This window comes from Melanerpes formicivorus, unplaced genomic scaffold (assembly GCF_026170545.1).
Source record: "Melanerpes formicivorus ecotype bairdi unplaced genomic scaffold, bMelFor1.0.p_v2 SCAF_1, whole genome shotgun sequence".
Classification (NCBI taxonomy): Eukaryota; Metazoa; Chordata; class Aves; order Piciformes; family Picidae; genus Melanerpes; species Melanerpes formicivorus.
In genome coordinates, this window is record NW_027142353.1 from 39,456,334 (window position 1) to 39,469,537 (window position 13,204).

Sequence of the window (13,204 nt, forward strand, 5' to 3'; positions counted from 1 at the left end):
ATCCTTACGATAGTGTTATATATTACAAATGACCTTTGGGAAACTCTTGATCTTCTGCAGCATCCACACAAAACTGGCAGGGGCACATGAACTCACAACAAGATACATTTGTGTGTACAGCTCAGGGGAGCGCTGGCAGAAAATATAATTAAATCAGTATGCAGATTCACAGAAATACAGTGCTGGAAATTATTTCAGAGTATCAGCTACCCCAATCTTTTTAGATGCAAAAGCCAGATCATTGGAAGAGATATTTTTCTAGCCCTTCTTGAAAATCTGCAACAAAGGACATACTACAACAAATGTTGCTAGGTAATCTGAAATCAATCAATTATTTTCTTCAGATCTTACTTCAATTAGTTCAGAGCAGCTGATCATCCTCCTCTCATCACCAGCTTCCTACATATTGTGAAATTTATGTCCTCTTCTCCACCCCATTTTTCACTGCTAAACAAACACATTTACTTCAACATTGCTGCACATGCCCTATCTTCTAATTATTTTAATTAGAAACATTTGTTTCCCTTCCTTACACCTCCTGTTCATTTCCATCTTCCTGAAAGCCAGTGCAAAAACACTGGACACATCATTCTTGCTCAGATTTCACTAACGACAGTGAGAGAAACTCCTGTGTCTTGTGAATGACACTTCCATTTATGTATCCAAGAGTAATATGAGTCTTTTTTTTTCAATCATATCACACTTGTTACTGGGATTACGTTCTTCACTTTCTTTGAACTCTAGTGCCATAAAATGTTCACATCCTTTCTTTCTGCACCACTACTTAGCTGATTCTATCATTCTAAATACTGGCATATTCCTTCCTTACAAAAAGTAGCACTTTGTGTTTGTCCCTTTATTGTCATATAGATGTTCAAATCACCCTGAGCATAGCTTCCAGGACAAGATGTAAGCAGGCAAAGACGTTTATTATGTTATACATCAAAGTTATATAGTCTATCAGAAGGCACACGTATCACATCTCAATTGGTTATTTTCTACTGGCATGCATGTAACTAAGGCATACAATAGGTAAAAATAACAAAATAACAAAACAATATTTTAACACATCCAACCAAATTCTACCTAATTTCTCTCCTTCAGTTACACGATGTTTACATTCTTTTCTGAGTCAAAGACTAAACATAGCCTTCTCTAATTCAAGCAAACGCAAATCTTCCCCATAGCCTTCCAAAGCTATCCGAAAACAGCCTTCTCCTACACCCTTCTTTATTTAAGGTCATTCCTTTAATTTGTAAGCATCATTTCAAATTCCCTTTTTGTCCCTTGAAATGTTTGCAATTACTCCAGATTGATGTCATCATAGATTGCATTTATTTTATCATCTAAGTCTGGATGATTCAATGTTGGCAGCTGGAGCTGGTGTTTAAAAACCTAGCAGCAATGTTAACTACCTCCTTGTCTCTGCATAAGCAGGTATTTCTTCCCATTAACAGCAGCCACTCTCCTCTGCAGATAAGCAGAAGCTTGTCATCAATATCCCTGGCTAAACAGGATTCATTCTCAAACCGCTCCACCTGCTACTTCTCCGTCAACAGGAACTACAAAACATGAAAAGAGTGGAGAGACATAGTGAGACAGGCTGGTGGAGTTAACAGGTATTGTCCTAAGGAAGAAAAACAGATGGACCCAACATATAGGATTAGAAGAATGAATGCTGTTCTTGCAGCCAGCAGCTAGACTATAGGTAACCTCCTAAAATGGCCTCCAGAAGCAGTATCCATTGCTGCAGTCTCCTGACAGATGACTGATGGCTCCTCATCAACACAGTGACAGCCCTCTACACAGGGCTATGGCGTCCTCAGGAGAGGCTTCCCTGTTTGGTCACTATTTTTTTCTTATTCTCCTTTCTCCCCCCCCCCCCCATATTATCTATCAAATACATATGTACATATACAGAGAGAGACAAAATCATTTATGTAGTCTATTTGTTGTATCTATTTCGTATGATCTACTGGTCTCCCTATACATTAAATTATAAAATAGACAAAACCAAAAAACAGCATATAGTTCTATTTTCTCTTTTATACTGTAATTTGTAACCATGTCACTGCACACATGAATATTCTTCTAGAGACAAAACTTGTGTTTGCAATAAAAATGATTATGCAATCACTCTATTAGTACAACTCATTCAATTTCTCCATCTGAATCTTCAAAGCAAAATATGTCACAACTTGGTTATGATTTCCTGCATGAGGTAACTTCAAGATTTTGTTTGCAAAGTATTTAGAAAGTAGATGTTTATGGCAGGAAATATAAGCCACATTACAAGAGGAAACATACATTACATTTCATTGCACCTAACTGGAGCCACCTGAATACTAACCACGCTGCCTTGCCTCTCTCCATAGCTGTTCAGAAAGATGGCACCTCCCAGAAAGACAAATCCTTCCCATCTAACAAAACAAAAAAAACCCAAACTCCAAACCAAACCAAAACAACCACAATGACAAAAACAGATGTCTAAGATACCCAGAACAAAATACTGCCTGTCTGCTTCTGATTCAAGAGGAGCCTGGTGGATGAGCACTGGCTGGACTATTACTGAACAATTTGCTTACCTAAGGAAGGGTCTTTGATGCCATTTTCGATGCCCTGGATTATACCTGCCCAGGGATGCCAGCTACAGCACAGGATCTACGGTAGCCCCCACCCTTCTGGAGAGGCAGCTGGAGTCCAAACAGGACACTTTGAGGCACCTAAAGTATCTAAGAAGAATTATATAAGTGCCTTCTTTATTTTAAGATAAATAGCTCTCTGGACTCCATCACCTGTATTGACAACAGTAAGACTCGATTGTTCAAACTTCAAAAGCTGGTACATTTCTAACACATGTACACAGAGCACACAGACATGGCAGATGACTTGAAAGAGACCTGCATAAACCTGGACCGGAAATTGGAGGATAACTATGGCACCTTAAAACAGCAAAGACAGAAACAATTTTGCCTCAGCAGCCACATTCTGTTCTAGATCTCTGTTAACTGTAGTGGTAGAGCTTAGCATTACAGCTCTCATTTAAACATCTAATTGTACAAGTACCAAATTGAATCCATCCCATTTTTTAGACATCTAAAGTAAGATGAGTAAGATGTCACAAATCTTATTGACAGAAGTAGTGAAGGTTCAGAACCTTCAGTACTTCAGGTGAAGTATGAAATAATTCACATAAAAATAATTATTGATGCATCACTGTGTAAGGAAGAAGACAATATTTGCCCTCAGTATGTGAGAACTTTATTTGACCATAGAACAGCGATTAAAACACACTATGTCAGGAAGATGTCAAAAGTGCTTCAAAAATCAGCAGGTACCAAACGAAGTCCATATGTGTACTCAGTCTTATAATGAAACATATGTAAAAATAAAAGATTACAGTGTTAGCATAGAATAGAGTACATCTTTTTCAGAAACAACAACTCACAAGTTTTATGGTTGGTGTTAATGTCAAACTAATTTTCTGAGTACAGTATTCTCAGAACAGCAGGATAACTCGATAGCCAATGATGCCTCCTGGGTTTTGCTGGTTTAATTTTATCAAAATTAGAGCCTTTGAGAAACCCTGGATGAACAGCTCTGAAGTCCTCTCTACACACAAACAGAATGCAGACAGCACTTCAGAGAGCAATAGTGCAACTTTCCCTTCTTACAGGAGATCATACTATTCTCTGCAGAACATCATCTCTAAGGAGAGTGATTCTTCTTATCACTGACCTCCTTGTTTTCTCTATCCACTTTATAGCTGTACCTCTCATAAACAATAAAGCACATCCTCAAATAAGGGTAAAATGAAAGTACAAGAACCTTAGTCTTCTAGCCATAATGATGAGTTTAAACAGGGGGTTATTGGGAGACTCAACATATTGATTATTTAACTTCCAAAGGATAAGAAGCTACTGGAGTGTTTGGGTGCTTGAAAATTGTACACCAGCAACTATCACATTTGGTTCGCAGACCAAATGTTGAACAAGAATCAGAGTATTAAAAAACAACAAACTGGGGATGCTGCCTGGCTGGAAACAGCCTGACAGACTAGTAGAAAGTATAAGAACTATTTCTGCTTCAATTCACATCACCTAAGCAAAGCATACTTCTAAAACACAGAAAATACAGGACACCATGAACACAGATAATGTAAAAGATCAAATTATCAAGTTAAATTATTGAAATCTGACAATGGTAATCTTCCATGCTCTTTATTTGTAAGATGACACAGTATTTTATCAGTATTATGTCTGTTATCATTGGTTAGTATTTTGTTTGGAGAACTACATTACAGTACAACTTAGAGGCATCTATGGCAGTTTTAAATGCCATTATTGGAGGCATGCACAAAAACGTGACTGGTTAAGTATTCAATTACAGGCAAATAATAATGGGAAAGCATGCACAGGCAAAGCAGAGAAGTAAAGCACATATAATGATATATATATATATATGTGTGTGTGTGTGTGTGTGTGTATGCAGAACGTTAACAGACTGCAGCCCTTCCTTGAACAATGCACTTCTTAACCTGCAACTTAATTCTTGCCACCATATACATAACTCAAACTACAAATATCAAAGCATATTATTCTTATTTTCTCTATGACATAAATAGTAGAATAGAGTAACAATTGCAATAACACTATTCAATATCTTCAGGATGATATGAGATCAAATAGAACCTTCTTATTTAAAACTTTACAGTAAAACACTTGATGCTGTGCAGTCCTGATACGTGCCTCAGTCCTCCTGATCTAGCTTAGTATTTCAGCATCCAAAGAAAAATATTATTTAATGTAATTCCAGAAAGATGCACATTACTATTCAATAAACATTTTCTAAAAAATAGCTACAGGTAGTCTGCAAGTATGAAAAGCAAAGAATTTGTAATTGCCTTCAACAGAAAGACTAAAAATACTCACAAAAAAAATGTAAATGCTGGAAAGCCAAATTAATAACTAGTACCTGAAGATTCATAGGGGAATACATTGTTTACAAGCCTACAACTTGATTAAGAATAGAATATGATACCACCTGCAATTTTTGTTACCAAGGATTGTCATATCACTGAAAGCAACATTACAGGCTGCCTAGAAGACAGTACAATTTACTGTAATAACTTCTTATTTATATTCATAAAACTGAATAACATTAATTCTCTAGTTATTTTATTGTTAATAGGGAGATGAATTTTAACAAGCTAATTTAAAAAAGGTTGCACCAAAGTCTAGATTTTAATCAAAGGAATGAATGCCCATACTACTATAGTTCATAGAGAGAGATTCTTGTAAGACATTTCAGTAGTTAATGAGGCTAAAGGTCAATGCTCAGAGTATCTGCTCAGAATTAAATGAAAGAATATGTCAAAGATTAAAACTTTAGTTGGTAATCAGCATGAAGTTCAACAGCTATGCCTCAAGTCTTAAAACTGTAACACTTCTGCCCCCCAAATTTCTGTCTTAGAACATATACTTCAGTAACCTTGTAAAGCTCCTTCAGTTCATCCTTATTCACTGTTTCTTGATATTTACTTAAGAATCTTTGCAGATCAGTGTAAAGTTACCTAAAATAGGTGGAAACAATCAACTCAGGAAGTACTTTAATACAGCCATGCCCAGTCAAAGGTAACTTCAGAGGAAGACACAAGTTCAGCTGAAACTCTGGTTGTAGTAAGGTGTTCACCAACCAGAACCCACTTCTGCTCATTTTTCCCAGAGTAAATTAACACAGTTTTATCAACTACTGTACTTTAGCAACATCCTTCAGAAACATGTATTCATTTCTGTTGCAAGATTTATATTGGTATTTTTCAGACTTTGCATTTCCTTGTGAGGGTGCATGGGCAAAAGCTCTTCACTTGTTTACAGGTCTGGCAACTAATGGGAAACAGCAGGCAGTGACTTGGGGGCAGCTAGCAACTTAAGTGGTATTCTGGCTCACTGTCCAGGAGAAAGGGATGGTACCCATCCTCTTGAGAAGCTCCTGTATCATTCAAAATCTAATTACTCAGTCTAGCAGCATAACAAGCTGTGTAATTACTTGCTTTTCCTTCTACCACTGCTGCAATAAGTTGGACAAGTTGTTATTTAAACCTAACATGCTTTCCACAGCTGTTGGGGAGAGGGTTCTGGGAGGGAAGATAAAAAAAGCAGCATACATCCCCTCATATTCTTTCCCATTTCAGTCTGTATTCCTCTGATATTTATTGCCTATGTGGTACTTCACATACAGAAAGTATTACATATTAATTTAATGTGTAAAGTAATGCTTCCCTAAGTCTAGAGCATAGACAAAGGTGGGGAAGGTGGCAGTGGGGATAGTGAAGTCAGACTTTTCAATTACTCAGACTCAGCTCCATGTTTTTATGAAGCAATCCCACAGATACAGAAAAGCCTGTGGAATATATGAAGTGTCTCTGCAGCTGCTTAAACTTCCAGAAAGCCTAAAATAAAGTCTTTTAAATAAGAACTATCATTTGTCCCCCCTTGAATGAGTTTGAAAGGCAGACACTGGTGTCACTTTTAACTGCAAACAGTTAACTTTATCTCTGTTAACAACATTTTTAAAAAAGATGGGAAGTAAAGCAAAAGTTTCTATCTCAGAATTTTGGGTAAAGTGGGTGAAAGAAGGTGCAGCTTTAATGAAAATACACAGATAATGTGTAAAGCCCAGATATGCCAGCTTCTAACACTGCACCAGTACATTAAAGGAAAAACATTTTGGTGTTAGTGTCATATTAACTAAAACAGAGCTCAGCTTCCAAATATTTTTAATGCCGTAAATGTAACTACAGCATTGCAGACCAGATTGGTCTTTTTACCTCAGCTATGTAAATGGAAGAATAGAATCTGAGAAACAAAGAGAAGGAGTAATTTGCTCAGGAACATGAAAAATCCACCTCAGATTTTGCATTAAGGCAAGAAACAGCAATTCTAGCCTTTAACCCCCAATCACCAAACTATGCAGATCGAAGGACAGAACCGCAGAAACACACTAAACACCTCCCTTCTCCTCAGTGAACCTGACAGCCACGAACGCTACCACTTTGCGAAGCAAAATTACAATTCCTCCCAAGCCCAGATGCAATCGCGACTGCTCCTGATATTCAATATTAATCGCGCAAGGCCCACCGCCACCAGACCTGAGAACCTGGTCGACCGCCGCCGCCAACATGACCCGCGCCGCATGCCACTGCCTGCGAGGCCGCGGCAGGTGCCCGTGGCCCGGCGAAGCCCAAACGGACTCCGGCCCGTGACAGAGGCGAGGGTCAGGCGGCCGTGCAGCACCGGCTCGGCTGGGTCCCGTACAAGTGCGGCACAGAGAGGGAAATGGGGAAAGCGCGTCCCCAGGGAAATAAAAGTTTTCACGCGGAGTGGGGCGCAGCTCCGCCACTGCCCGCCAAGGCAACGGAGGCTTCGTGAGAAAGGAGAGACGGAGAACGGGCGGCCGGGACCCGCCGGGTAGCAGCGGGCTGGTCCCCCCAGCTACTCACCATGTTGACTTCGGAAACCATGTCGATGCTGGCAATGTCGATATTCATCCCCACGCAGACGGGCGGACCTGCGGGCAGATGAGACCATTACCCGCCACGCTCCGCGACCTGGCAGCGAGAGGAGCCGCGGCGGCGAGGGCGCAGAGCCGGCTCCGCTGTGCAGGAGCAGCGGCAGCCCCGGGGAGAGCGGAAAGCGAAGGGGGTGGGGGCGCTCGGGGCGGAGAGCCCGGGCAGGGCGACTCACCTCCGAAATCCGGCCGGAGACGGATGTCGTAGCCCTTCAACAATTTATCCACAGTTTCTTTCACGAAGGACATGTTCCCGGGATCGTTCACACTGTGAGGGCGAAAGAGATGAGCAGGTGTCAGGCGGAGAAGGCAGATGACGGGGGGCCAGAGGCGACGGCAGGAGCGGGGAGGTAGGGGGGGAGTGCATCAGCTTGTTCCCCGGGCGAAATGCATCCCGCGCCGCCGCCGGGGCACGCTGGCTCCTACCTCTGGGCGCAGCAGACCACGGCCACCAGGACGGGAGCGGAGAAGATCCCGAAGATCTTGCCTCCCCCAAAGCCCCACATCCCTCCTCTCCACGCTCCCTCCGCGCAGCAGCCAGCCGCCGCCGCCGCGATCCGGCTGCCCCCGCTGCCGCTGAGGAAGAGGCGGAGGCGACAGTCCCTGTTCTCCCCCTAATCTCGCCCTCCCCGCAAAAAAAATTTCCCCCACCCACTGCCCCAACACTGCTGCCCGGCCCGCGGGAGCCGATCGCGCAGGCGGCTGTGCCCACCCCGCGGCCGGACGCCGCCGAGCCCCGGAGGAAGCCGTCCTCCGCCGGAGCCCGGCCGCCTGCCTTCCCCCCACCCGCCGTCCCCGCACGCCGCCTCACGCCCTGCCGCCTTCCCGCCAGCCGGGAGGGGAGGGCGCCGCCGTCCCTCCCGGCGGAGAGCCCAAGGAGGGGCGCCGTGGGCAGCGGGGCTCTCCGGGACCGGCAGCGAGGGGCGGTGGCACCCCGGGCGCCGCCTCGGGGCACGCCCGCCCCGGCAGCCGCGACGCCTGTCCTGCGGCACCTCACAGCCCTCGCGGGCTCCCCCCCCCATCGCCAGCTTCTTCTCTTCGGGAGCGTGAAGGGATATCCGGAGTTGGATGAGGGCATCGGAACCAGAACATCCCTCCGGGATTTCCCTCCCCCCACCCTCCCCAAGCCCCAACCCCCCACACACACTCCGAAACCGCGTGAGAGGGGACTGCCCGCCGGACGGAGCGGAGCGTGGGTCTGGCCTCTGCAACGGGGCAAGACTTCCTCCGCTGACCCTCGCCCTGCTCCGTAGGGGGTGACTGCACCCACCTGCCCCTCGACGCGTCTTGGGAGCGGTGGCCGGGGGCAGGTCGCTGGGGCAGGTCTGAGAGCTGGGCTGGGAGCTCCTGCCTTGACTGGCAGGGAGCCGGAGGGGGTGTCTGCCACGGGCAGGAGTGAGGTGTGCTGGTACAGGAACGGGACCTCGGACTCCCTTTAGCCGTGCCTATGAGGACACCATCAATGCAAACCCGGACCATTATGTTTTGCCTGGCAAAGCCCCCACTAGCTTCACAGCGTGTGTAGCCCAGCTTCTTACGCGGGGTGGTAATGAAAAGAAACTGCTGTAAGTGCCAAAGGGATGTACGATGAGAGCTGTTAGCTCCCTGTTGCGTTGACTGCGAGCTTCTGGGTGCTCTTACTTCATAAAACGCTGACCGGGGTGCAGACAGCACACTTGTTTCTATTGTTAACCTCTTTCCAGGTTAATTAGTCCTTCCAGCAGGACTAATTGGCGTGGAAACAGAAGCATGCTGACTTGGCTGTATTGCCTTTGGTCCAAGAGCCAGCTACTTCTCCAATGCCAGACCTCTTCAGCATGCTCTATCAACAGTGTAAATACAGAATCATAGAATGGTTTGGATTGAAAGGGACTTTAAAGACTACCTAGATCCAACCCCTCCTGACATGGGCAGGGATACTTCAACATGCCCTGAGCCAGCTTCTGATTCTGGTTATGCTATAACTGGTGACTTCCAGTCCATGACAGAGCACATTATTTAACTGATCAAGGGAGTACAGCAATGTATTTTTTTCTCACTTTTTCTCTTAATGCTTGTTTTTCTTTCTACATATCCTCTTCCCTTAGGGAAACTGCTAGGAAAAGGAGGGACACTTGAAGAATGTTGTGAGTACAGGTGAGAAAGCATGGATGCTTCTCATTTCTGCTTTAAAAATTCTCAAAAAGGAAGACAAGTGCAATCCATGGCATAAGTCCTGAACTTGTTGCTGTTAGAGTTAATAATAAAGCTCCAAATAAAAGAAGGAGCAGGTTCAGTTTAAAACCATTATAAAACCCTATAGACAATGAGGAAAAATGCAGAGAAACTGAGTGTTGCCAAATCTTTTGATAAAATTGTAAGCCTTGCAATATTGGGATTGTCTAACAGTGCTGTAATTACTATTATTATAAAGTAAAAAATCTTAGATTTCATTTAAGAACTAATAAGGCTTATGATGAAAGTTTGAGAATTGTGATATGAAGTATACATGACTCAAGGGCTGAAAGAAAAAAAAATTATTTGAAGGTGCTAGATCCTGATTATTATCTGTTTGTTTGTTTTGTTTAATGCTATGGATAACAGGTATTGAAGACTAGTTCAGCATTCAGAAAAAGGTGAATTTAGTGAAGGGTACCAAATCCATTCTCCCCCCCTAGGTGCTGAAAGAAAGTATTAACACTGAAGAAAATGTTTCTTACAAAGAATTTAACATGGTTTAAAAGCACATTTAAGCACTTACCACATTTCTTAAATAGATTGTCAGTTTTGCAACAGAAATTAAATAATTTAGAGAATGCTGCTAATTAGCATGCTATCCTGGTACTTTGGAAATGCATCTGAGATAGGAATCAATCAACAGTGCTGTAGAGTCTGTCATATTTTGTAGCCTCTTTTAAGCATTTGTCTTGATCTTTCAGAGCAATGGTTTCACTCACCTGTGGGTAGTTCAAAGATAATCCAGGTTGGAGCTAATGGGACAAGGAATTACCTAATGGATTGTGGATCATCTGTTCCTTGGGACATTGAATTAATTTAGGTAAAAATCATCTTGACATCTCAGTGATATGGCCTTTACAGGGAGAGTGGCACTTTGGGTTTTGTCCACAGGAAAGACCCAGAACAAAGTTTCTGTTGCAATGTTATGAAGGTAAGACCCAACAAAGACCTGCACATTGGAGAGTATTTAGGTAAATAATGCAAGTGGATATTTCTGGTATGTAATGTGGCTAATAGGGAAAAAAAAATGGGCACTGAAACAGATTCCTTGTCTTGTGCCAAAATTCACCACCCTGACTTTTCTTCTGGAAACAGTGGCAGGAAGGAGTCTAGGGACTAAGGCAGAGCACCCAGTCAGAACCTGCAAATTTCTCCATCCAAGAAAACCCCAAGGATTTATGTCCTGAGATCAGCCCAGACTATAGGATCTCAGGGTAAGATGTTCATTTCTGTTGTTTGCAATGTTCCACTTTCAGGCAAATAGCTAAGTAGGAGACAGAGAGAAAGAGTTAACATGACTCTGTGGCCTAGTGATTTGGCTCTTATCTATGAAATACTGTTATTTCATAAATAATCAGTAATTCATGTATCAATTACAGGATAATAAATCAGTGCTCAGTTGTGTAAGGAATGCAGACAGATTCTCTGCTCCCCTTGGGTGCTTCACCATTACTCATTCTCATTCTCACTCATTTTCTAGTGTACAGTCTTTCAGTCCCAGTAAAATTATTTGAAAGTTTGAATGTTGTTGTTCAGGAACTAAAAATTTTCACTCTTTCTACTACTTTGGTAAATTTTCCAGCCGCTGGGCCACTGGACAGTAAAGATTTATGCTCCTAATCAAATTTTGTTCAACGAGGTAAGCAGAGCGCTATTTTTTCCCCCTTAGCATTGTCAGTATTGTTAAAGGCCACTTAAGAAATGGATGTCAACTGCAAAGGCAAGCATTTTGTGTGAATGAGGAAAATCCTTGGAAGAATGTGGAAGAATATGCCTACCACACCTACACATGAAAGAAGTCCTTGGTGTAAGTGCAGTTACAATGTATTCATTGGCTATGCCTAAGTTAGCAAGCACTAAGGCTGGTCTATAAAGCAAAACTGCTGTTGCTGAGTATCTGATGTCCATGCCATACACATTTTGTATATTTTTTCCCCTTTGGTGAAGTCCTTAGCTGGTCCCATAGACATAACTGCTCATTAGCACTTAGACCACATTCAGTGTGCTGCTGGGGTGCGTTTTCTTATGGTTTCTTATGAAAGGAATCACATTCATGTACTCTGAGACTGCTCTGAGATGTGGACGAAAGCACAGTAAGTGGGAATGATCAAATGGTTCACCTCACAAGCACAGTTCTGATCTGCACTAAAATGCTATGTAGATGCATCCATCATCTCCTTTCAGAAAGAGCAGGAACAGAGCACACTGAGCTTTTGTTAAAGGACAGAAATCATTGAAGGCAGTGGGAGTGAAATGAGAAGCCACTCAACATTTTGGATCAAGTTCCAGTTTTCTTTATCATTGTCTGTACTAATGGAGATACAGCAGAGGAGGCAATGACAGGAAGGCTAGAGAAGAGGAGTGGTCTGCTTACAACTGATGCATTTGCAGTACTACCACTATCAGTCAACAGACTGTAGGAGAAAGATTGGCTTGAGAATCAGAAGTACTTGATCACACCATGCAATACATCACTAAGCTCTTGCACTGTGAAGTGGTTGTGAGGGTTTACCTGACAAAATGAACATAACCCAACTTACACACTGAGGTCAGACTCACTTATCAGAACATTTTCATTTTCTTCTCTGGCTTGCCTGCCATTTAACTGATTTTGACAAAGAGCCAGTCTTATCCTGAAGTAAACTGCAATCACAGAGGGTTCAGAGATATAGAAAAAAGACAGAAACTAAAAAAAAAGTGGGAAGAATTGCTGCTGCAGCTGAAGTAGTGTGTTCTGAGGAACATAGGACATTAATCTTACTAGGCTGAGACCCATGCTGTTGCTTACCTATTCTACCTTGCAGCAATTTTAATAGCCTGCTGGTTTAACCTGCTGAGAAGATGTAATTAATAAAACTGGCTGGGAAGAAGTCTACAATTCTCAACTTTTTTTTTTCTTTCTTTTTGGGTTTGTTTTTGTTTTTTTTTGGTAACCTAAGCCTGACTTCTTTTTTACTTTATGGAAACAAAAGTTCAGAAACATTTTTTTCTAAATACTTAACAGAACCCCCATATTTCTTTCAGAAAGCTTGCCTTTCTTATTTGCTGCCTTACAACATCTCAGCAGAAGCAGAGCTGTAGAGTGACAGCAGAATGTTGGGCAGTAGACAACATGGCATCAGGACTTAGGGAATACTCTGCATTTTGACAGATTCATATGCTGAGTTTTGCCTGTGTTCAGGTAACGAGCAGTGGTTGTTGGACATATATGTGAGGAAAACATTATATTAATCTACATATGTTTATCAAAAAGCATGTGTAGTATTTGCAGACATTGAGTAATACACAGCAGTTTACACTAGGCTTATAATAAACAAAGAGTTTATACTCATTGTCCCCATTTCTCTCAGGCAGATTGAAAACAGCATTGCATGAATCTATTAGCTTTGGTTGCATAATTTGCTGGTTTTCATTTAAT

The 13,204-nt window shown here is 42.5% G+C and overlaps 1 protein-coding gene and 1 long non-coding RNA gene across 4 annotated transcripts in view; both read right to left on the minus strand.

Annotated features, from left to right (window-relative positions):
• GABRB3 (gamma-aminobutyric acid type A receptor subunit beta3) overlaps positions 1–13,204 on the minus strand; it is a 251,832-nt gene that overhangs the window by 158,922 nt on the left and 79,706 nt on the right. The window contains exons 1-3 of one of the 3 annotated variants that reach the window (XM_068140564.1): positions 8,562–8,635; positions 7,746–7,837; positions 7,502–7,569 (exon numbers count right to left, since the gene is read on the minus strand). In XM_068140564.1, coding sequence (XP_067996665.1) covers positions 7,502–7,569; positions 7,746–7,818 — 141 coding nt within the window. In that variant the 5' untranslated portion in view covers positions 7,819–7,837; positions 8,562–8,635. Of the gene's footprint in view, positions 1–7,501; positions 7,570–7,745; positions 7,838–7,995; positions 8,188–8,561; positions 8,636–13,204 lie in introns of those variants that run through there. The other 2 variants (XM_068140553.1, XM_068140542.1) reach the window with 2 other exon arrangements.
• Positions 911–2,856, minus strand: LOC137442238 (uncharacterized). Its single transcript, XR_010987615.1, has 2 exons — positions 2,586–2,856; positions 911–1,562 (listed from the first exon to the last, which is right to left on the minus strand). It is a non-coding gene; the product is annotated as an uncharacterized lncRNA (long non-coding RNA).